At 38.3% G+C, this 24,981-nt stretch overlaps 1 protein-coding gene across 18 annotated transcripts in view; it reads right to left on the bottom strand.

Moving 5' to 3' along the window:
• Window positions 1-24,981, bottom strand: part of ADD1 (adducin 1) — a 59,206-nt gene that overhangs the window by 21,849 nt on the left and 12,376 nt on the right. For all 18 annotated transcript variants that reach the window (XM_057426767.1, XM_057426768.1, XM_057426777.1 and 15 more), the window contains exons 2-9: window positions 8,683-8,895; window positions 8,014-8,176; window positions 6,748-6,899; window positions 4,116-4,196; window positions 2,416-2,565; window positions 1,368-1,511; window positions 1,151-1,249; window positions 585-761 (exon numbers count right to left, since the gene is read on the bottom strand). In XM_057426767.1, the coding sequence (XP_057282750.1) occupies window positions 585-761; window positions 1,151-1,249; window positions 1,368-1,511; window positions 2,416-2,565; window positions 4,116-4,196; window positions 6,748-6,899; window positions 8,014-8,176; window positions 8,683-8,877 (1,161 nt within the window). In that variant the 5' untranslated portion in view covers window positions 8,878-8,895. The remainder of the gene's footprint in view (window positions 1-584; window positions 762-1,150; window positions 1,250-1,367; window positions 1,512-2,415; window positions 2,566-4,115; window positions 4,197-6,747; window positions 6,900-8,013; window positions 8,177-8,682; window positions 8,896-24,981) is intronic.

Below are 24,981 nucleotides of genomic sequence, written 5' to 3'. Positions count from 1 at the left end.
CCGTTTCCATGCATTAAAGCACTTCTTGAGGCATTATCTTGGCTGCTGCTCTATCTTTTAATTGTCAAAGTGCATCTTGAGTAATTATCTACCACCTAATGTAGTTAACTATCCAACACATTAATTATTTGAAGTCTGTCTTTTGAGCTCTTCTAGGTTCTAACAGAGTCTTACAAAGTCAAATCATGCTGGACCCTGCACCTGAGAAAACATTAACACTGTTTTATACATTTTTGGGAGGAGATGGGAACAGAGGGGAGAACACAGACTAAGGAGTAGCAAGCACCACAATACTCTGATTTGCAAGTGCCAAGTCACACAAGGACTCCCTCTGATCTCATTGATAACTACCAGATTATGAATACAGAAGTAAATCTGCTATCTGCACAAAGGACATCTGAAGAATTCTGTGATGCTTTTCATGTTGTCTCCTCCTCTGAGGGCTCTTAATTTTGGGGAAAGTTTATACAGCCTGCAGCCCGTTCTATCTCAACTATAGGCAGCCCACTTTTTACCGATGTCCCTTACTGTTGCTTTTAAAATATTTTATACATTATCATATGAAACAAACAAAAATGCCTTACCAGATTATCAAGCATTCGCATAAGAGCTTCGAACTCCTGTTCGCCAATCTGCCATTTTGGATGGGATACAGTACCCTCACCTGCTGGAGACTCAGGGGAACGAGACTTGGCTTTATATTTTCCAGGATCTAGAAGCACTAAATTGTCAGGTCCACCTGCACTAGCCAGGGTACGTACCTTAGAAACAATAAAGTCAGATTTAGGTTTCTTGACGGGAGAAAAGAACCAAAATCCCTCCCAAACTGACATCAGAAAAGCCGGAATAAATATATTTCTTTTTTAAGCTAAATAAATTAACATACTTGTATAAAAGTTGTCTTAAGGCTTTGAAAATGTCTTAAGGCAAAAACATTTTAACAGGCAGTATATACCAAATCAGTGGTTCCAATACAGCATTTGAAAGTTACTGGTTTAATCAGTATTTTGGATGTCCTTGAATAATAAAATGATTTTACAAATCACCATGTTAGTTTAGATCAAGAATTTAACCAGGTAAAGAGTGCAAAATCTATCTGAAGGTGAATACAGAAGACTGTATTATTATAAAAACATACTAAAATTCTTACTTGAATCTCACAGGCAAGCACTAGATTATGAATATAGTAGAAAGCCTCCTCAACAGTCTCTCCAACTGATACTAAGCCATGGTTTCTGAGAATAAGGACCTAGAGAGACATTACAAAGAAAGTTAAGAGCAGTAAGGCAAGTACTCCCTTGCTCTTGATTAAAGAACAATCCCCCCTCCCAACATACTTCTCTTTAATTCCAGATGTAAATACTGACCTTGCTTTTAGGCCCCAAATTTTTCTGAATCACCACCTTTTCTTCATCATCCACTAAAATACCATGGTAGTCATGGTAAGCTACTTCCCCTAGAGAAAGTGCTTCAGGTGAAATTGGCAAGAGACCACACTTCATTGCAGATACCTGAGAAATATGAAAACAACCAACTTAATTTCTTGCAAAAGAAAAAAAATTATGATAAGAATTCTATTAAAAATATGTTTTTATGTATTATATATAGGTGTCTGTACAGCCACATACATAGTGGTCTTATACTCCACCCCTACAGGCTCTAGTTTTCACAACTTTTGGATTGGATAGGGAAGTCACATTGATCCTGGGTCAGACTCAGTATGGCTGCTTTTACATGACGACACCAAGATGGAAAGACTCAGGGAAAAAACCCAAATCAACCCGCAGCAAAACCTCAACCAAAATCAAATTCATCCTCCATTCCTTTCACTCCACTTGGCAACTTCCCCTCCCAAAAGAAGAAATTCAGTTAAGAACTTTGACACAGCACTGAGGGTAAAGTTAAGGAGCATTTTAAGACTGTAATTCACAATTTTAACAATCTGATCATTTATCCTTAAAATGGTTGCCCCAGAATGTGACCTTTGAAACAGTGTCATCAGATGACTCTCAAAAAATTCCGAAGAGGTAAAACTGACTTGTAGCTATTTGCTCTACTGAGAGGTATTTTAAAAGCTTCAAATATTTAAGAAAACCTTGATAAATTGTGCTTTACAAAACATGCTAAAGATCTTATGACTCACTGTCAAAGGATATGGTCTTTTGTAGTAAAGGACACATAAATATGAAATACGTATTTTCCGAATACAGTACTTCGCTGTCTGACCACTCATTTAACAACCAAATAAGGAGGATCTCATTGATTCAAACAGAACCACATACCTGAAGGCAGACTTAAAGGCTTTGTGCCCTTCAAAAAGGAAGCAAATCTATGATTAAGGGGGACCAACTTATTTTCCAGCTGGGAGGGGTGGGGGGTAAACAGGACAGATGACAAACTCAAGAGTGTGCTTACCGCTGCCCCTGCTGGAGTATGAATGTGAACGATGCATTTAACGTCTGGTCGAGCTGCGTAAATTGCAGAGTGCAAAGTAAAACCGGCTTGGTTTACTCCCAAGTTAGTGCTTCCACGATCAACTACATCACCCTGAATGTTGATTTTAACCTGCGAATGAAAAGAGTTAGTTTCATCAATGATTCATGACTGTCAAAGTGATTTAATTCAGTATCTACCACTGAAGCTCTAACCCTTTATTTCTTTTAGCATTTTATTTTAGCAAGTGTCAAAATGTGCACGATAATGCTGTAGGCAGGTGACCAGGGCCCCAGCTTGAGATCAAGCTGCCTGAAGAGGACATGAGAAATTACTGCATATGACACAAGGAATCACTGCCTGTAGCAGTTAATGGTGCAAGAAACAGACAGTTACAGACAGCACTGTGACAAATGGCTGCATTTCAGAGTTAAGGTGAAGTTTCATAAGAAACTTGCAAATTTTGCAGACACCTGAAGGGGAATAACAGGACTTTGAACACGATCAGAGAAAATGGAGTTTCAGAGTGGAGAAGGGAAGAACAAGCATATGAGAAATTAAGAGAAAGAGGTGATAAAGGGATAGCCATGTAAGCAGGCTGCTGGTCAGCATGCTCAACTGGCTAAGCCGGTGCCTTATCACTCTTATTAAATCCTGCTGCTGTTTTCTGTGTTGAACATGCTCTCTTCTGTGTAAGTAGTGCATGTGTGTGTGCATTTCACTATCTTCACACAAACTTAATTCTCAAGGTACTTACATATCATGATAGAGAGATACAAGCAAAACACCTTTAAAAACCCCCCACCAAAACAAAACACAGACCCCCAAGCAAAACACACAGAACACTAGTACAGCATGACCCTCTTCCAGAAATCTTGTAGTAGGGCAGGTCTCAGTTTTCTCCATTCCTTTGCTTACAGATTTTTCAATTAAGATCTTACAGATGTTTAAGGTGGAGTTATGTAAGAAAGAGCCAACTTTACAGATAGCTGAGGGGGAGTATTGGAACCTTAAGGTGTCAAGTCTGAAATGTTACTACTCCGCACACACATACCTGACCTCTCTGCTAGACGTTACTTTCCTGAAAGTAGCCAGGTAGAAAGAATAGTGTAAAAGTTCCTGTTTCATTTCAGTGCAAGAGAGAGTCAACCACATTAACTCAAGTTGCCTTTAGCGCAGTGGAGACTACACTGAAGATAAACACTCACAAAATGCCTCCCACTAGCTAACAGTTAAGGGAGTTATGTCTTCAACTGCCATCATTAGACTTCAAAAATATAATTTATCTACACACTCAGCTACATCATTAAATGATGGTAACTAAATCAGGCATCTGACACAGTATCTTGAAATTGTAACTGATTTGCATCATTTATGTCTGAAACACACACTGCTTCCCTTGACAAGCCTGACTTTAACAGCCGGCAGCTTTCAAGGGCATGATGTGATTGATTAGCAGTCCAAATGACCTGGCTCCTCTTTACAGCTACGTCAACTGGAGAACACCTGGTGGTGAACATGTGCAAGGAGAGACCTCAGCTGTACCAGAATGAGTCACGTTCAACAAAACTATTCTAAACATGTAACACAGAGTAAAACATTCTCTAGGATAACAGTGACAGATACACAGAGCAGATTCAGTCATTCATATTTCAAAGCTATGAAAAATAGTAATTGCTTACCAGACTGGATGCAGTAACTTCACTGTAAAGGAGTCCAAAAGGTACAATGAGGAAGTGCTCCTGCTCAGAATTTACTCTGGCCTAAGGATAAAACAAGAGTAAAAGTTGCTAGAAGTACCTTATTAAAGCATACAAGAAGGCCCAAACCCATGCAAGTTACCATCACTTCCTGAGCATGGAATGGGCAAGTACACCTGTAACATATGCAATGTGACTTTCATGTATGCTATAACTGATAATACTGTGAGCAGTACAGCACATTTGTAGGTTCTCTACCACATATCCTGACCTTCAGTTATGTTTTTGCTCTTTTAATTCACACAATCAGGAATTCTGACTTCACACCATCCACATCTTAGGACGCATCTGCGTACAATCTGGACAATGAAAAGTACAGGCCAGCTAGACAGTTTAGGTGCCTCTCAGTGGAGAATTAAAAGGCTTCAAATGTTTTACTGGACAGGTGAGAGAGCTCCCTATTTTGCTATGAGTCTACCCAGGGTTTGTGTTTGGGGTATTTCTGTTTGTTTTGGGTTTTTTTTTGAGTATTTTTATAATTATATTTGAGTTTTCATTTCCCCACGATGCAGCTACTTTATGCTCCTTTATGTCTTCTACTATTTGCAACATTAAATACATACACACTTTGATATACTTCTACTGCAGGGAAGAAAATTTCTAAAGAAGTTGATCAAAAGAAGTCATCCAAAAGCTTCTAGTACAAATGTAGCTTTCTTTACAACCAGCTGGTAACATGGTATAGCATAAGAGCCTTAAACTGAACCAGTTAGTTGAAGTTAACCTGTATTTTTATGGATCACCAAAATAGTTCTCCACTGCACAAGTGTAAATTATCCAGAAAATATTTTACTTACTTAGGCAAGACAAAGCATGAGTATTACTCAAAATACCCCAAATATTAACAGGAAAGCTCAAATGCAAGATAAACAAGCAGCAAGACTCACAAACCACCTTGCTTTAGGATTCAATCCAATAAACAGCTCATGCCCTCAAGCAAACCACAACTTGGTGAGTGATGTGTGCCTTATGTAATCTCAAATTCTGCCTAACCCTGGAGGCACCCAAGTTTACTCTGCACATTATTGTGCTTGACATGAAAGCTCTTGATGCTCTGTAATTCTGCTTCTGCATCAGGACTGCACCAGTTTGAACAATTCCACACACAGCAGCTGCCTATGATTGACAGAGATCCAGAAAAGAAGCTACTCTATCCAACTCCTCGATATGTCCAGATTGGCATAGCTCTCATATACTCACAATTCCTTCCTCCTCTAACACAGAGACTTATGACCCTTACAGAAAGCTGTTGTAATTTTTCTCTAACATAAAGAGTGCACTGGCAGCTTTTAACTTGAATGTAACCACCTAGCAATTAAGAGCACCCACTCACAAAAAACTGAAAGCCTTGCGTCAGACTCCTCCTCTGCATGAAGTGGTAGGCATTCACCACATTCCAAAGGAGTGCCTTACTACCACATTACTAATTAATGTATGGGTATAAGGAAGAAAGACCAAAAGAAAGCAAACTTGAGGCATTCCATCCCAATCACACGCCCCTTTTGTAACCACTTCCTCAGGCATGCTGCTTTTCATTAGTTACCTTTTTATCTAAAGGCATAAACATCCCCAAGGCTGAACTTTATACTGAGAGCCATCTTCACACCTGCTTGCTCAATAATCTTTACACTGCATTAATATTCCTTTTACAAAATCAATTCTCCTGTCACATACGTAAAATCAGGGGGGCACAGAGTTGCTCACAAGAACCGTTATACTGGATACGTTCCCTTACTGAAAGAATCTAACAATGTGCTTTGATCCTAAGCCTACCCATACCATTTATCAGCTTCACCACTTCACAAATAATATACCTTGAAATCTCAAAAAGCAGTAATAACAAAATTACCATATTTCAGTCACACTGCAACTAGAACTGAAAATACATAAAGAACAATCTCTACTATGTAGAAAAATACAATTCAGCTCTGTTAGGAAAACAATTGACTGGTTTGCACACCACAGCTGGGACTTTACTCATGGGACTCTACTCATGGGACTCATGTTGATCATTCTTCTGGCATATAAAACCTCCCTGATTTGACCTCCCTGTCATTATTTTTATGGATGCCAGCGATTACTCAGTCACAAGGAAAATTGTTGGCACACTGCATTAAGCTAAGTAGCTCACTCATGTTCAGAAACACTATGGCTTCTTTTTCAAAAAGGTTGGTACCTTGAATTATAAAATTCAACTGAATGACTAAGAAGGTATTTTAGTACTTAGCAAGAAAACTAAGACATGACCTTGAAGAATAATACATAAAATTATTCAAAGCATTTAAGATACTAAAAGACTGAGTCTTTCAGGACTTTCATCATAAGAACTTTCATGTACACTCTCTTAAGACTCTATTCAGGCTATGGTTACTGACATCCAAGCTGTTCCAGTTCTTATTCCTAAGATGCAATGACAAATCTCTACATTATTATACTGCTTTCAATACCACTTTGCTTCTCTTCCACACAAAGACAGAATGACAGCTGGGGGAGGGAAGTAATTCTCTTGTAGGTTAAAACAATTGGTTCAGTTATTTGTCGATTCAATACTCACTGTTATATGATTGTAAATAAGCTGAGACCAGCCAAAGAGATCTGCTAATCTGTAGAAAGCTGCCAATTTACATCGTAACAGCTTCTCCCCTTTTTCATAGGCAATGGAATCTGATCCTCTCAAATCATTCACTGGTGTCACCATGCCAAGACCTGAAAAGGAGAAGGGGTAAAGAAGAAGCACAAGGAGAGGTTGCGGTCAACATCATTAAAACCTAAAACCACGCACCACTATTACAGTGGTTGTTCTTACTAGATTATATCAACATATTAACCTGAGAAATGGATAGAAAACTTTAACTACTATAATGTCAATTTCTATTACATAAATATGATGGCAGTCTCAGACAAGGTCATTTATCTTTGGTAGATTTGGCATTTGTTTCTTTCCTTAGTATTAATTAGTGCTAAGGTAATAGTACATTCCTTAGCAAAGTATTTATTTTCTCTTTAAAGCTAACTATTGTCTGCTAAATCCAACTTATTGTTAGCAGAAAAATGTAACCCCAGATATTTCACTTTGAGATACATGATTTAGTATTCCTGAGCAGGAGAATTATACATCTAAAAAGATACACAGAGATTCATTTAATTAGGCACAATTAAGTACAAGCTAGAGAGAGGAGGATTATGGTAAATAATTAAAAATACTATAGTTCTAGTTACAGTGCAATCAGAAATGTGCCATGATAAAGCAGAACCAGGCCATGTTACAGTCTGAACAGATTTATTTTGGAGGATGGCAAGGATTTATATTATCTTAACACAAAACCTGCGTGTACATGCATTCACACATTCTGGGTTTTGTTTTCTTTCTTTGTTTTGCTTGCTGATGTTCTTGCCTACAGCCTCACTTCACAGGGGAAAGCTGCAAACAGCACTTCAGTGGCAAAAACAATTAGTTTCTAAAGACTTTCACTGTTACTAGACTACTAAAGAGCGTTTTATTTTCCTGCAGACAATCTATGTGGTAAATATTAGCAATATATTTAAATCTTGAGTTTTTTTTACTAGCGCTGACTTATCAGGCTTACTTTTCAATTAAGATAACATACTTGAAATAGCTTTTGATATAAATTATACACATGAATCACACTACACTACACAACACTGTGGCATTTAGAAACTAATCAATTCATTTCATGTTTGCAATGTTCCTGCAAGCAGAACAGGATGGTGTTTTAACTTCACATCACTTTTCATTCACACTGAATTAAACCTTTCAAATAAAAAAGAATTCAACTATTCCAAATTAAGGTGCACTCACTCATGTTTAAGGCAGCCATTCCGCCTTGTGGTGCTGCAGGGTAGACATTTGGTACATGTGTTGTCATGAAATCTGCAATCTGCTGTAAAGCCAGTAAACCTGTTGGATTCTTCCCCTTCTTAAACTGCTCCTGGATCATAGATTCCAGTTCTTCACAAAAAGCCTAGCAAGAGTACATTGCATGTTATAAAGCAATTCAAATGAACTTCAACCTTTCATACACAGCTTCTCTTTAGCACTCAGAAACATCCTACATCTCTTCTGAAAAACAGCTCAGGGCAGAAGTACTGGGCACACACTGTTACTTGGAAATGTTGCTTTCTGGAGCTCCAGTGACACCAGTCACTTATTTTGTTTGTGAAAGGAAATTCCAGCATTCTCTCTTCAAGTAACACCAATAATACAGATTTCTGGAAGAAGGAGCAGGATGTATGACTGACTTGAACATAAAACACGAAAGGAAAAGTAGAAGAAATAGAAAAGAGAATAAAAATTCAACCAGATAATGTGACGAAAAATTAGCCTACAATTAGGATACTCTAGAAGAAAGGCCAACCAGAAAAAAGATTGAATGGATCTAAGATACCACAAAATTCTCCAATTCCATGAGGATATTACAAATACAGATAATAAATGTATAACTTTGAAGATGGAGCATTCTTTTCTTACTGGGCTTTGAAGAATCATGGAGACTCTCTTCTTCTGTTCCATCATGTTAAAATCCTGGCGAAGGTCAGGTGCCATATTCCTCTCTCTCAAATACTCTGGATTATTTTCATCAACTCGATCAAAATACCTCTCCTTATGAGGAGCTGTTGTTGGGGGTGGTGAAGTCACCACCCCCACTCCAGAATCACCATTCATAGCACAGTTTCAAGGAACCTAAGAAGAGGGGGCAGAGAGGAGAAATAAATAAATCAAGCAAGGAAATCATTAAGAACTCGTGTTTCTTGTTTCAGAATAACAGTTCACAGAATAGTTACGGCTGGAAAGGACCTTAAGATTATCCAGTTCCAATTCCCCTGCCATGGTCAGGGACATCTCACACCAGACCATGTTGCCCAAGGCTCTGTCCAACTTGGCCTTGAACACTGCCAGGGATGGAGCATTTACCCCTTCTTTGGACAACCTGTTCCAGTGTCTCACCACCCTCACAGTAAAGAACTTCTTCCTTCTATCTAACCTAAACCTTCCCTGTTTAAGTTTAAATTGACTGCCCTTTGTCCTACTGCTACAATCCCTGATGAAGAGCCCTTTTCCAGCATGCTTGTAGGCCCCCTTCCATCTAAAATTAGTGTGGGTTCCCAAACACAGAAACTGCGTTTGTGCAAAGGGATAGCAATATTTCAGAAGAGAAAAAAAAAAGAAAAACATAACAAAAATATAAGATTAGAAAACTAGGCTAACATACAGGACAAGTCAATGCGTACATGCTACGTAAACCAACACGAGTTCTCATTTAAACTACCTCCAATTCCTGAAGCTATCTACACAGCTTGATGTTTCAGAAGCATGGAACCCCTTCAAACCTTCTTACAGGCAATGACAGAGATGTTCAAGACATAAGGCTTAAACTCACTGGGTTTGGTTTGGGGTTTTGGTGGTGATTGTTTTGTTTGCTTGTGTTTTTCTTTTTTTCCTTAAAAAGTTAAATGAGACATAATTAAAAGAATATTGTATACATCAGAATTTAAATCATTACAGAAAATAGGATATTGCATATGTTTATTAATAAGAAGAATCAGCCCCACCAAAACATGCTCAGATTGCAAATATTTCTGGAGACAAACTCGGAAATACTGACTGGAACCTAAGGCAGAGTTCTCACAAAGATACTTATTTTAGGTTCATTCAACAACATGCACATCACTACACTAGCATGTGGGGTTTGGAATCTGGAAAGCACACACACAAACGCAACCCACTGGTCAGGGTTCATTTCAGTTTGTTGTAATCAGCAACTGCACATATCTACTAGAAAGGCTGAAAATTCGGCTGGTATTGCTTTTATACACATCATTCTTTCACTCACAAGAACCTTTTATGTAACATTATCCCAGTTTTCCAGGCACAGTATTATAACTTTCACTCCAAAATCCTTTTTTAGAAGATTTTTTGAAGCCTTCCACTGGCAAACAACCAGTACAATGAAGCCACCCTTGCAACACCTCGAGACTCAAACCTCTGATTCCTGATCATCTGACGTACCAAAGTAAAGCTTCTTCAGAAAAGTTCTTATTTTTTTACATGTTGTACATGACTAAACAAAATGGCACTAACACAAACTATACTTCGGTGAACTGTACTAAGAATATTTAGCTCCGAATGGCGTGCTAGTTCAACAAACTGCAATTATTGACATTACACATGAAACATGCATTGTTGAAACCCCTTGCTTCACAGCATTTAGCAACTTTACTAAGAAAACGAATCGAGGAAATCTAGTGGGTCTTTTTCTGGAGGTGGAAGAATAGACAGAATCAAGTGGGAGAACACAGCTCCTTGTCTCAGTAAGATGAAAGACTAATTTCAATACTACTCATTTAGATTTGGGGTGCACAATGTAAGGAGAGCCCCGATTTAAACAGCTGATTTTATTACCCATCTTCAGTTTTGCACAGGTAAACACCATTAAAGTCTGCTGATACTATCAAGTCATTACAACTCTTTGCTATGCAGTAGGAAAGACTGTATACATGTTCATTTAAGATCAGTCTTCTACATGCTATAACTAGTAAATACCAGTATTTGTTTCAACTCTTACAATTTTAGATTTTTCTTTGCAACTCATCTTAAACTGTACTTGCTTGTTCCTTTTAATTTAATTGGGAATTTACTCACATATTTATTAGCTAAAACCACCTCAGATGTAGATGCACACAGAAAAGGCAAGTTTACATGAGGGATTTTGAAATGCAGATTATGTTAAACAAAATTATCGCAGTGAAGAAAAATACCTACTTCAAGACTGCAGAAACAGCAAATCTCATCCTCTTTAATCTTGCATTAGAAAACAAGTTTCAAACTCAACTGGTTTCTTATTTCAGAATGAACAAATTACTGAACTGAGACAGTTCAACACAATCAGCAGAAGAGAATACTACTATCAAAACCTATGTAAGCACTTGAGACACTCAAGTTTTAGATGCTCAGTGATTTCCACCCACTGAGTTGCTAAATAAACACACAGAGACACCTCTGCACTGTTTAAAGGATTTCATTTTAAACCGATCAGTTTAGGCTTTAAAAGACATGGTTGGATTTTTTTTACCCTCTTTTTTTTCTTTTAAAGTAAGCACATACACACATCTTTATTACTATAACTTATTTTAATTACCAGCTCTCTGCACCCCAGGAATAAATATAGGGTATAGTGAGAAGAAATAATGCTTTTATCCACATGGAAAACCTTTTAAGGTATTAGACCTATATAATTTTAAGCAAGTGAATTTATAGGAAAGGAGCCGCCACTCCTCCTTTGGCAGCTTCAGATCCCTAACACCCCCTCTATGCTCTCCTCCTTCTCACATTCTCCAGCCTGCACCATCTGCCAATCCATCATCTCAAAAATGCCTTTGAGAGCCCACTACCACTTTCCACAACCCCTCTCCTGAACTCCATTAAGCTACATTAAGCTTAATATTATATTATTATTATATGAAGCTCTACATCCCGGTTTTTGTTGAAAGATGACAGTTCGCAGATCCAAACGTACAGCTTACCCTCTTACAATAATAGCACACTCAGACAAATCTAAGTCTGAACTTCATCATTTTCTGCTTATCACAAGGAATCAGGGAGTTTAGAAACAGTACAAAGGCAAGTCCTCAAGCAAAGACAAACAGAACCACAAACCAAACAGCTCAAGCAGCTCAAAATGTACACTGCATTCTGTTGAGCATAGCCTTACATGTGTATTTACTTAAAAGTAAAGCATGGGAAAACTATCAAGTTGGAGCTCAGCACCCCCAGCAGAGAACAATGGCCTGCTCCTGCCTGCCGAAGCATTCCACTTCTAGGATATATTTAAGTGTAATGTTGCATCTCGAGCACATGTATGTGCAGTCTCATTTAAATAAGAATGTATGCACATCTGCAATCATCATTTTGCATTTAAATATTTGCACTAATTCCATCTTACTTTCAGAGTACCAAAAGCTATTTCAGAATAAATCACATACATAATTACTTCACTGTTTCTTACACTAGAAAGAAGCTGGTCCCTAACAGCCTGCACAGGCAACATTAAAATGGGATCACAGTGTCTTGCCAAAGTTGTATTACTCCTTTACCCACGTGTAAGATGGCATTCAAGCAGCTGCTGGGAAGCTATTACTGATTCACTGCTATGTAGTGGCAATGATTTAAGAGAAAATTCAATGTTTAACATCAAGTGATCATTTTATATCTAAGGCTGAATATCAGTTTCATAGCTCAGTTTCATAGATACACAAGTTAATGGCATCCCTTCCCAAGGTCCAGTAATTAACTGCTGTAACATAACTGTAATTGTTTATTTTTATGGCTGCCAGCTACTGATGATAAAAGTATCGATTTTTGAATTAGAAACTTGTATGTTTGACAACATTTTGCACAAGCCATTGAAATTTATTTCTGAGTTTCCTCAGACAACCCTTTGGCAGTAAGGCATGAGGAACTCTCAAAGAACTTCAGTAATATGGATACCAATAAATAAAAAAGGAATCTGAACGCTTAAGCTGAAGGCACACAGTGGCCAAGGGTTCTATAAACTGGAAAGTCACGCTGAAAATCACAACAGGCTGCCCAGGCAATAAAAAAGGGAAAAATAAAGACTGTCTTCACACCCGCAACTCTTCAGCAAAGACAGTTCCTTTCCGATGTAGTGTACTGCAGCCCCTAAGTGAGATAAGCTGCGGTGTCAAAGGACTTTTTGCCATGATAAGCAGTTTTACATGAGAGCCTGTTCTAACACAACAGTGTCAGGAAAAGCCACACCCTTAACTGAAAAAGCTGTGGCGGGAAAATATAACAGCATAAGAAGCCCTTCTCCGAGAATCTGCTGGTTTCAAAGACGGAGACAGTCAGAGGGAACAGCATCTGCTACTGGGGGGAGAGGGGCAAGGGTGGGGAGGGCAGAAACCAAGTAAATCTTACATAAAACCCAAATCACACCTCACAGTAGCTGCAGATCCATCCTTTCAATATGTACGGATATAAAAACACTTGAAATTTAAACTGAATTTTAAATCGAGAGCCACCAAGCCAACTCACAGCACATCGTGTTTATCACGGCGCAGGCATACGTGTATTCAAGTACTATAAACAGGTTGATTCATGAGAGATATTTTGTGTCAGGAAATTAGCTTTATAGAATTTATAATGTATTTACAGATACTGTGCATTGATTACAAAAACATTCTAAAATTAGTATTACTATTTCAGGTTACTTTAACCTTTCAAAATCCCCTTCCTCCCCGTCCTCTTCTAACACAAGTTTCATCACAGGATTCACCTCAGAGGAAGTAGTGCTACAGAGTTAGTTTAAACAAAAGAAGAAAGTTCTAGAATATGAATACCACAAAACTTCACATTGGCATCCAGAAAGTAGAAAAATCTCAATTTTTAAACAGCTTAGCATTCCTCAGTACACAATCTGGAGAGTTAGTAGACTCACAGTTAAATTTAAACAGGTAAGACAGTGAATAACTAGGTTTCTTGGAAAAAATTAATTTCTGCAATCATTTAAAGGTTGGTTTTGTTTTGTAATAACTTGCAGGGAGGAAAAGGGAAGGAAAAGGCTGAGCAGCACTGGGGTGGTGCAGCAAGAAACCCAAAAGGTAACTGAGCCACTGTGAAAAGACAGAGCTCACGTGGAAATTGAGGTGGTAAGGAAGGAGAACATCTGTCTATAGAAAATAAGGTTTCATTATCACTTGGTATCTGGAAAACAAGCCTGTCTATAAATGTGCACTGTTACCACTTCACTCAATATTCTGGTACTTTCTGTATTTCTTCTCATTTTCCTTTACTTTACAGTAAGATCAACAAACTTGCCCCATGAAAAATAATAATATAACTCTGTAATAGAGGAATCATTTATAAATTGCACTGCAATTTCCATCATTTCCAGTGAGGACATTTTGGCACCACTGACACTGGATTTGTTCCTGCCATTTCAAATGTTTCCTACTGAACTTTTAAAAGGAAAAGCTGGCACTATCTTAGGAAGCCTAGGAACAAAGAAACTAAATCATGACTGTACTACTTACTAGACAACGCACTTGACATCACGAACAATTACATTCTTTTTTAGCAAATGTTCCTAGCTCACTCATCTTCAGAATTTCCTCTGCTCTTTGTTTTTGAGCAGGAAGAGACTATTTCATGAACAAGAACAGTTATTTATCTTGTACTGACTGCAGGCACCATCATTTTTATTCACAGAGATGCTGTAAGCTAAATACTCTTAAAGATGTAGAGAAATCCAACAGTAAGTTTATTTGTGCAATATCATGCATTAGGATCCAGGAGAGTACTTCAAGAAACAAACTTGTGTTGGAGAACAAGAAAAAGGAGGGTGAGAGAGGAAAACAGACCAAGTCCCCAAACCTTACTTGAAATGCATACTCTGTAAGCAATTATTTCCTATTTCACCTTCTCCAAACACTGAAATCAGAGGCCTCGCGCAGTGGGCTGAGTGATCACAAGGTTACATGAAGAACCAGCAAGAATTTATTTGGGTAAACTTGAGACCTCGAACCATACAAAAGAGTGAACATTATTATCAGGTTTTAGGACACAGTATTACTTGTGTATTTGAAGCTCATCAACACTTGTTCTCTTACTATATCCAGTACTTATATTTTCAAAAAAAAAAAAAATCTCTGAAAACAGTTAAGAACAAAGCTAGAAATCTGCTTTAAATTAGACCTAAAGTTCCAAGTATTTATAAAGGGCAAGAATCTATATAACAGAACTGTCAAAACAGCAGTTGCTACAGGCCTTTTACCTTATAAAATATCAAGCTGCCTTCCAACTGCCAAAGAGAAAAGCGGCAATTTTCTTTGTTTAAAGAGCCAATGTTCACCAAGAAAAAATTGTTTCATTAAGACCATATTCTCAGATTTGTAAGTCTTTCCTTAACCGGCATCCTCTAACTGAACAGAAAAATTAAGGATCCTGTATCTACAACAGGAAGAATAATCTACAATAAATCAGGAGGGAAAGAAAAATCAAGGAATCTGTATCTTAAGCCACAGACACCTGAAACTTTTCTGCTGAAATCCCATGAGCTTCACCAACGTTGCATGTAAATGATAAGCCAGGAATTTCACCACTGTCTTTTGCATTTCCCCATGTGCTAGGCAGAAGTACGAACTCTGCAAACCATCATGTATTCTTCACTGCCTCTTACCAAAGGAGCACCAACAGTCAGACAGAAATGGCAACGGAGACACTTTTCCTTTCCACTAGTTTGGTGTTTATTAGCCCCGAGAATAACTCTACGGTTCACTGAAAAACATGGGCTTTGGCATACAGTTCAGAGCAGTATCGTGGTTTTCTGATAAATTTACTTTATGAAGTTGCTCCAACACTGAGACTGAAACCTGCGTGTTGAACCTAAAAGGAGATTAAAGGAGCCCCCAAAGGGGGTTAAAGGACTTAAAGGAGCCCCCAGAATGTGTCCTTGTGATTACCATGCCAAATAAAAATCTGCCAAATACCACAGAAGATTTGCCTGCAATTTTATTTCTGAAATCTGAGTTTCAATTCAACTAAGCTTCTCAAATAAAAACCACAATTGCATAATTAATAGTGTAATATCACAAAACTCAATTTAACACAGTTAAGGCAAAGGACTACAACCAGAGACAAAATGAAGCCAGAATTACCCAGTGCTGAAGAGACAAGATTGGAACTGAATTCAGGAGCTGGCATAGATCACTCTGTAGGAATTGAAAAGACTATGCTGTGCCAAAGTGATCTAGTATAACGGTAAAATAAAACAAAGACTATCAAGTAGCAAAGTTACCTTCCCTAACTTTGACTCTATTAAAATATTCTTTCTGGTTCTCATGTACATGTATTAAAAAAAAAAAAAAAAACAACAAAAGAGCACATATGAAATATCAGAGTTCAAGGAAATACTACAAAAATTATCCAGAGAACAGAAGACTAACTTGTAGGAATCAGTAGTTTAACCTGTTCAGTTAACCAAAAAGGTTAACTAGTCACAGAAGTGACAGGGCCCTTAACCCCTGCTAAGAAAAGTATAGAGTTTAGCACTTGGAAATGAATATCAGACACATTTGCCCTTGAATGGAGATGGAAGTTTCCTAACCATATATATACAATACCAAGTCAATAACCTGGCTTTGAAAATCTTTATAAAACAAGCTTTAACCCAACTTCCAGAATACCTTTGACTGCCTGTACAAGATCAGAGTCCTATCCACTTCTGCGACCTATGAACCTGCCCATCATGATTTGGGAAAAACAAGTTTCATATGCACAGTATGACAATATGCTCATGTTATTTGCAGCTTCCAAAGCACTTCTAGTATTCTAGCACTTTTTTTTAAATAGCACCTTCCTGTGCTGTAGGTTGGTGACAGCTGGAGACTGAATGTCAGACAGAAGGCACAAATGGAATCATACCATAGAATCACATAATGGTTTAGGTTGGGAGGAACCTTAAAGCTCCTCCAGTTCCAAGGGACACCTTCCTCCAGATCAGGCTGCTCCAAGTCCCGTCCAACCTGGCCTTGAACACTGCCAGGGATGAGGCAGCCACAGGGTCTCCAGGCACTCTCTGCCAGCGCCTCAGCACAGGGAAGAACTTCCTAACACATAATCTAAATCTACCCTCTTTCAGTTTAAAGCCATTCCCTCTGCCCTACTTCTGTAAGGTACCCCTGGAACCTTCTCCTCTCCAGGCTAAACAACCAACCCCAACTCTTCAGCCTCAGTACTCAGAGACAATACCAAATTTCCTCCTTAACCTGTGCTCAGCTCACATCGATCAGACCCAACTGCAATTAGAACAAATTTTCCATCAGACCAGGTAGGATATATCTTACTGAATTGCTTAGGTTGATGTTTTTAAAAGTTAAACAGCCCATAAAATAAAAAGGGCTGCACTAGAGATGGTGTCTCTTTGCCTTATTGATAAAGCTCTAAGATCTGGTCAACAGAAAACACTGGTGACGAGTATTTTTTCCAGCTTGCTTTATTGGTACATTAAATTCCATCACAGACTCAGCTACACACACACCAGGTAGCCCTACACAAGAATGAGTCAAGTCACTAATATTCATTTTCACCTTCTAATTGTGCAGAACATATCTGAGGGCAAGACAATATAAAATACAAATATTTCTCCATTATTAATATTCATGTCTGGTGGCATCAGTACTGAAAATTAAAGTACACTTTTTCCCATCAGGGTCATGAGTACAATAAAAATAAAGAGGGTTAACCCAAATACTGCTTATTTTTAGGTTTCTGTGAACCCACATGCACTTTCAAAGCCTCCCAGCAAACACTCCAATAAGCCAGCGCCCACAGATTTCTGACCTCACAGCACAGGTTAAATCAGATCACCAGCTTCCCAAGGGCAGGGCCCCAGCTTTATCCAACAAGCATTTAAAAAGCTTGAGACAAACTGATCAGCATGTTTGACCCAAAAATGAACACTGGACTCAAACTGAAGTTATAAAAGCTGCTAGACTCTTAATTCCAACACTGGATTTGTGGGAAAACACAAATGCACACATCGATTTCTTAAGGAATGAGCCCCAACTGACCTAAGCAGAATTACATGTTTAATTGGCCAGTGTAATAAAATCAGGTGAGGACATTTCCATGATTTTCACATACATGCATTTGAAGTCAGGTTTTCCTAGGAAACAATACATTCCACACAGTCCCCAGGAAGGAAAGCCATCTGCTGATAGAAAGGTAGTACTTACCCGAGAGGAGTCTGCTGCTGCTTCACAGAACCGGCAAGTTCAGGCAGACATGCACTGGTTGCACCAATGGGTTCAGACAGAAATGAGAACTAGGTCAGGACCTACAATCAAGGACAACGTCTTACCACTGTCCATTGTAAACTTGGGGATGCTTCTGACACAGCAGGTCTAGAGGAACTGCACACAGACAGGCTCTGTGGGAAGGCTGCCGTGCTGCATGAGAACTGTGGAGTTTATAAGCAGCTTTACCAGAATGCAGAAAACTCCAGAACTCATTTGAATGCAGGACACAGTATGACTTGCAAGTCATCTATAGGAAAGGTGCAAAGAAAGAGAAGCTTTCTTCTTTCCTCAAGATTTCCTTTTGATCTCAAGGTTCAGCAAAATATGCAGAATGAGCAAGGCCCCTTCTCTATGCAATATGACCATAATAGCATTGTTTCACTTTTCCCATAAGGCTTTATAACTAATATTTTCTGATGGCTCTACTCCTCCAGTGCTGCCCCTCTTTTAAATAAAAGGGAGGGTACATTTTAAAATTAGACATGAAAATCCACCTTTATCAAAAGGTCTGTGAGGGTTTTCTACCAGAATCAGTGCCTGGGGAAAAAAAACAAACAAGCCAAAGGCCCCACCCAAATACCCAATACTTGTCACGGATATAAGAAACCAAAAATCTTACGTTTCAAATTTAAAATATCTATAATGTTAACTACTGTTGAAGCTGCCCAGATCCAATGCTTTCAAAAAGCGCTCTGAATAACAAATGCTCCTACAAATGACATGAAGAATTAAAACTCCTTTTTGAACAGGGATAGATACTTCCCTTATACTTCAAAAATGCAAGAAATTTCTCTAACGTTAAAGTATTCCCATCTAAAATATTAATATCATGATGCATAAAGGATCAACTGAAACGCAGCAGTGCAGAGGCAAAGTGGCCCCATTCTGGCCAGGATCCAGTTATTTTCAATAGCGAGAGATGAGATTTCTGAAAGGCGCTGGCAATGAACAGAACAATGTCATTTAACCCTTTGCACTACTCTGCAAAAATAGCCTCTTCCACAAATATTAGAAAATGTTCTGTGTATTCACAAAAGTAGTTACAGGAGAGGAGAAAGTAGTTACAGAATCTTTTCTTCCATCCTTCAGTTACACACAAATAGTAGAAACACTGCCCTAGACTTCTTAAAGCTACAATTTTCACTTTATGCAAACATAAAGAGAGCAATTTTATGGGTTTGGTTTGGGCTTTGTTAAAGTTAATTCAGGTTAAATGCTGAAAAGACCCTTGAACCTAGAATGAAGAATCTGTTGACTTTCTCATTTGGGTACTACCCTCTGGAATGAAAGATTTCCTGGAATAAACCCTGAAACTGATCAGATTAAAAAATAAACCAAAACCCAAACCTTAGAGATCAAACCATTTTAGTTTCAAATATAATTTCACTGACAATGTCAGAGCAAATTTAAATGCACTGTATTCCAAGGGTTCAAGTCACCCATAGAAATTATGACAGTCTGTCAAGGACAACTCCATACTTCACAGCCTATGAATCCCACAGACCAGTAACAGCAAAGGTGGGATGCCCACACTCCCTCCAAATTGCCTATGAACATGTATGAACAAACACCAAGGTACCACTTCTCATCTCACCTCCAGTACGGAAAAGACCATACCTAAAGTAGAAACTTTCATTTACTGTTCATCAAGAGGCTGAAAGTGGAATGTTTAAAGAGGGGAGTAGGAAGAGTTTTTAACCACAAGATATCTAAATGTGGAGATCAGATTTACTGAAGTTAAACAAGTAAACACAGAAGTCTCGGGTGTTTTTTTTTTTTTAATCAAGGAAATGTCCTAAGAAACTGAAATGCTAAAAATCAAGCTCATGAATTATCAGATTATGCTTCTACATTTTCCTCTGTGTAAACAGATCTTAGAGATTTATAAAAGAGTTCTACAAAAACGGCTGCAAAACAAAAAAATCTTCTAGTACAACTTCTTCATTCACCAGAACTGATTAAACCTTAATAACCGCTCATACCTAAGCTCTTATACATCCTGACGTGGTGATTTGAAGACAAGACATCCTTACTGAAGCAAGGGCAAACCAGAAGTGAATAGCATATCAGTTTTGCTTTCCACACTAGAATAAAGCAGCAGTACGTGCCTTATATATTACAATAAAGCTACAAAATCACAAAAAGAAGGACGAAGAGGCTGGGTAACAGAGTGCGTCACCACTTGGCGACAGAGCCACAAGGTGAACTTAATGTTTCTTGACAAATTCATGATTAAAATACCTATAACTTTGGAGATCCTACAGCAAATGCCCCACAAGAAAAAAATACCCTATTATGAGACTTGTTGGTTGAGATGGAACTAATCTGAATATTCATGACTAGATGCATGAATTATTTCCAAATAACTCAGAAATTGCTACAGTGATTAGAGAGTGTGCAGGCATTATGCTGGAACCAGCAAGTTTGATATGTAAGCAGTACAATGTCGATGGGTGTGTTACCAGTCTGAGCTACAAGAGAGTGAATCAAAGTACACAAATGAGGTGCAGGACTGGAGGTTTCAATTAGACTTGAATCAGGCAAATGAACGCAGCAGAGATGTTGAATTTTTCATTAATTTCTCTTTCACGTTTAGCTGAGGCTTTTCCAGGTGGCACCCCCAGTTCTCCTATGGGACTTCCCACTTCTGATGAGGGAAGGAAGGGAGGATGGAAAACTGAATAAATTATGAGAACAATTTATAGTCTCTTGATGCAATAGAATTGCACAGGATTTCAAAATCCTGTATGCAGGTGAAAACAAGTATCTTTGAAGGACGCAAGCCTCAGTATTAATTTTGACATAAACCTTCCATGTAAGATTTTATGCTGCACTTGCACATAAAACCAGCTTTGAAACATGAGCCTCACATATGTACCATTCCATTTCCAAATTAGACAGCTAACAGCTAGGCTTATTTAAATTCAGAAACTCCTTTCCATGGTGGTTAATCAGGTGTTTGTAAATCCTTCAGGCAGATGAAAAATTCAGGAAGACAAACTGGTTTACACCCTCTTTTATCCACCCTACACTGAAGATTCCTGGACAGTGTTTAAAATGCTGGATAATAATAATAAATAATAAAGGATATTAACACTATCCCACAGCAGTCTTCGAAGCAACAGGAAGATAAAAAGTCCATCCCATTACACAGTTAACAAAGCCAAGAGCATTCTCTTTTCTGTCTCTCAGAATGCTCTTGACAACTTTAATCTACACATGAAAGACACAATCTATGGATAAAAGTGTTACTGGAACTAATTTCCTGTATCAGATTGTTGTTTGTTCCATATTAGGAAATAGTATATCAAGAAACCCCCATGAACTCTATTTTAAGAGCAGCTCATTTCTGTTTTTCTTTTTCCCAGGGGAGTGTGAATGTGCTCCCCACCCCAGAATTATGCTGTTCTGTTTCCTACTTCTGGGTAAACCTCAAGGGTCACACACACCCACACAGTAACAAATGAAACACCAGGAGAAAACTATCTTCCTTATCATGCTGTCTCCCTTGTCAGGCAAGTACTGCACAACTGAATATGGCTGTACAAATTAACATTATGCAAACCAGGACTTATCTTCCAGCTGAAGATTCTCACTGTTTCCACCTGACAGGGGCAAAAAGATGTCATTTACTTTGCTCTGCAGGGTTTCAGAACTACATCTGGGAATAAATGCAATAGTCCAGTTTTTCCAGTCACTATAAATCATGCAAACACAGTGTTTAATGGCCATTTTAGTGAAGTTACTTTCAGACTCTCAAACACAATTGTCTATAGCAGCCCAGACTTTAACATTCCAGGTATCATGGCCACTCTTTCAGTTTCAGCTAGGCCTATTTCTTAACTAGGAACATTCTAGTCACCAGACAGATATGTTATTCAACTGAAGATTCATCAAAATAAAGGCAAACGCACAAAACACAAACGGATGTGCACAGACCATGGCAAAAAGATTCTATTTGTGTTGCAGGAAGACAGCGACTAACCCAAGCCTGATACTTGCTCAAGTACTAGAATGGCTGTAGGGCCTTACACGCCACAATGCAGTTAATTGACAGAACAACTCATGCTCTGCTGTTACAAAGTGGGTTTATTCATAAAGACTGCTTGCACTGAAGAGGCCAAGCTGGATGTATTTGTGTTCTCAGTCTGGTTCCAGCCATCCAGCCCAAGATTCTAGGGCACATACAGCTTTGAGAGAACCAGTCTCAAGCACACAATTCCTCTCTTAAGGTTCAGCCCCAAACATTACAGACAGAGGTGCACACCAAAATATCCAAAGGTGACAACAGTTTAGCATGGCTATAGTGTTTTACAGAACTATACTAAAATCATAATTAAAACCAAAAGAACAAAACTGAAATCATGCTTTTGAGCATTCTGCACTTAAAATTCAAGTCCCAGTATAAAACATATAGGCTTCTGTTCTGCACATACCATGTTTCCAGATTAAACTCAATACTATGCGTCCATAAAGACTAACATTTTGAGGCAAGGATTATTTAGTTAACGTACATTGGAAGCTTAATAGTAAAAAACCCACAATGTTTCTACGTATCTGTCTTACTATTGCTTGTCTAAATACAACTCCACTGACTATCATATTTTCTTTATTATTTTTACTTTGACTCCTATCCAAGCAGCTCCTACCCACAGAGGTACTCTTTCTTTCAATATTACCAAGACAGAAAACTTCTAAAAACTCAGCACAACTGTTTATGTTTGCCTAGGAGTAACCAGAGACCTTTCCCCACTGTGTTCTAAAAAAATCACACCTAGCCAGCCCTGGTCTTCTAATCCCAGAACCAGAAATTTAAGTAAAAATAGTGAACATCAAGGATACATATTTGGGTCAAATCAGCTGAAGTCAGACAAGGATCTTGAATAACCCACACCACATTGTCAAAGTACTTCCATTCCTAACTCAAGTTGGAAAATAGAAACCCTACTGCCACTGTTAATATTGCTGAAATATGTAAGTACAGTTCTTTCAATTTAATTGACAGGCTACTGGCATCAGAAATTGAAAAACACAGGGGTATGTGTGCAGTATTCAAAGCCAGAACTCTAAACACAGCTTTGCCAGTGACTTCCCAAACAGCATGCAGTCGGATACATGCCAGCAAAGTTTCTACCCATTCAAAGTCCAGCTGATCCCAACAAAACCTCAGAAGCTGGTAAGCAGTTCTCCGAGGAGATGGGCAGAATAGCTGTGTGAAATGAAAACAATAATCACTTGCATTTGAGCTGTAATGTGGTATTTGTTTTTACAACAGTATTATTTTATATGCAGAAACATTTTCTCTTTAAGACTGTTTCCACATTTTGTAATGTATAATGTTTTCTCAAGAGCACAGTACTGTTTTCAGATTCTTCCTTAACAGCTATTCCCACATTGTACTGGCCACATTGCTGAGCTTACACAACTGTTTGTGTGGTCATGCTGGGAGCTGGATAACAGACCAGGGAGGTAACCTGCAAACAAGTCCCCCCATACAAACCTGGAACCAGATCTGTCCAACAGAAGCTCCTGTCCTGAAGGGATTCTAATAGGATCTAGTATGTCCACACACTTAAATGCATATTAGGCCACAAGCAATTCCCACTTTGTTGCGCAGTAACAAAGCGCCCAATGCAATGCTTATGAAATCTAACAGAAACCCTACAAAACTGTAGTCTGTAGGGCCACATTATAAATGCCATTTACTACCCTATTTTTAACATTAAATATAGGCTATTCAACTTCAGCTACCTTGGGGCCAGAAATCAGTAGCTTTGGATTTTAAATCCTTTTTGAAACATCAAAACTTTGTCTACAAGGGCAAAAACTGTTAAACTCAATCAAACCCGTGGCTTAAATCTCCAAATATCCTGGTTAACCATGGCCAATGTGCTAACACGCACACACACTCATTTGCAGTCTTTTTTTTGCTGATTTACACTTTACACCATGTACATACATTTAAACATTCCTTGTATTACAACCATAAAATGTGTAACCTTACTTTGCACTTAGCTGAATTCTTAACCCTAACAATACCTCACAGCAGTTAAGTCCCACAGCCTAATAGAGACTGTGACTTTTTACACATAATATGCTTAAAATCCATTCTTCTTGAAAAATCCTACAGAAATCCTCTGTGTGATGTAACCCAGATCTTTAAAACTGTTTCTGGCCTTACAGTATCAATTCATTTTAATGTTCTACTTCAATTTATTTTTTCTCATCTATATTCTCTAAACTTAACCTTAACTTTCTCTCCTGTCTCATACTTGGCCACGATTTTCCCTCCTATTACTACCAGACCTTACTAAAGAATTTCAGAGATGTATCAGCTAACAACAAACAGGAAATATTTTAAATTCCCCCTCCCTGCCCATCATCTCATGAACCTCTGTGAGCATCACTAAAAATCAGACGGGTTTATGAAAATACTCAATGACACTCAACAGCAATGTATTTCACTGTCACATCCAAACAATTCTTATTTATGAGTCTTATCAACGTTATCCCTGACCTTTCTCTGTGTCTTCCTCAACTTCCTTACTCTCCTCTAAGTAACCTATACAAGATTTATCTCAAATTTAATTTGTTTCTAGATCTTTCATAATAGGAAGAAATGAATGGAAACAAAATCTGGACAGCCCACCATCTGGTCACTGTATTTTATCACCTTGTTGCAAACTTGTTCTGTGCAGCTGCTACCATCTCTACCAACTATTCCTTAACATTTTTCACAGGGAAACTAATCTAATCCAACACATTTTGGAAAGGATACAGACTTGCTGTTCTCTGGGGGAGCAGGGGAAGCAAGAGCTTTCTGATTCATCCTCCAATGGTCAAACTGCATGGCAACATGCATCTTTACTTCGTAAAACGGTTTATATTTGATGTGTTTATGAGGCACAGTGCAGCACAAAAAAAACCACCCCAAACTCCTAAGAACATTTAC

The sequence above is a fragment of the Pezoporus wallicus genome, unplaced genomic scaffold (genome assembly GCF_028554395.1).
Source record: "Pezoporus wallicus isolate ANWC-B61680 ecotype Strahan unplaced genomic scaffold, APGP_CSIRO_Pwel_v1 scaffold_13239, whole genome shotgun sequence".
NCBI lineage: Eukaryota > Metazoa > Chordata > Aves > Psittaciformes > Psittacidae > Pezoporus > Pezoporus wallicus.
Note: the sequence above shows the minus strand (reverse complement) of the source record. Positions and strands in the feature narration are given on the sequence as shown.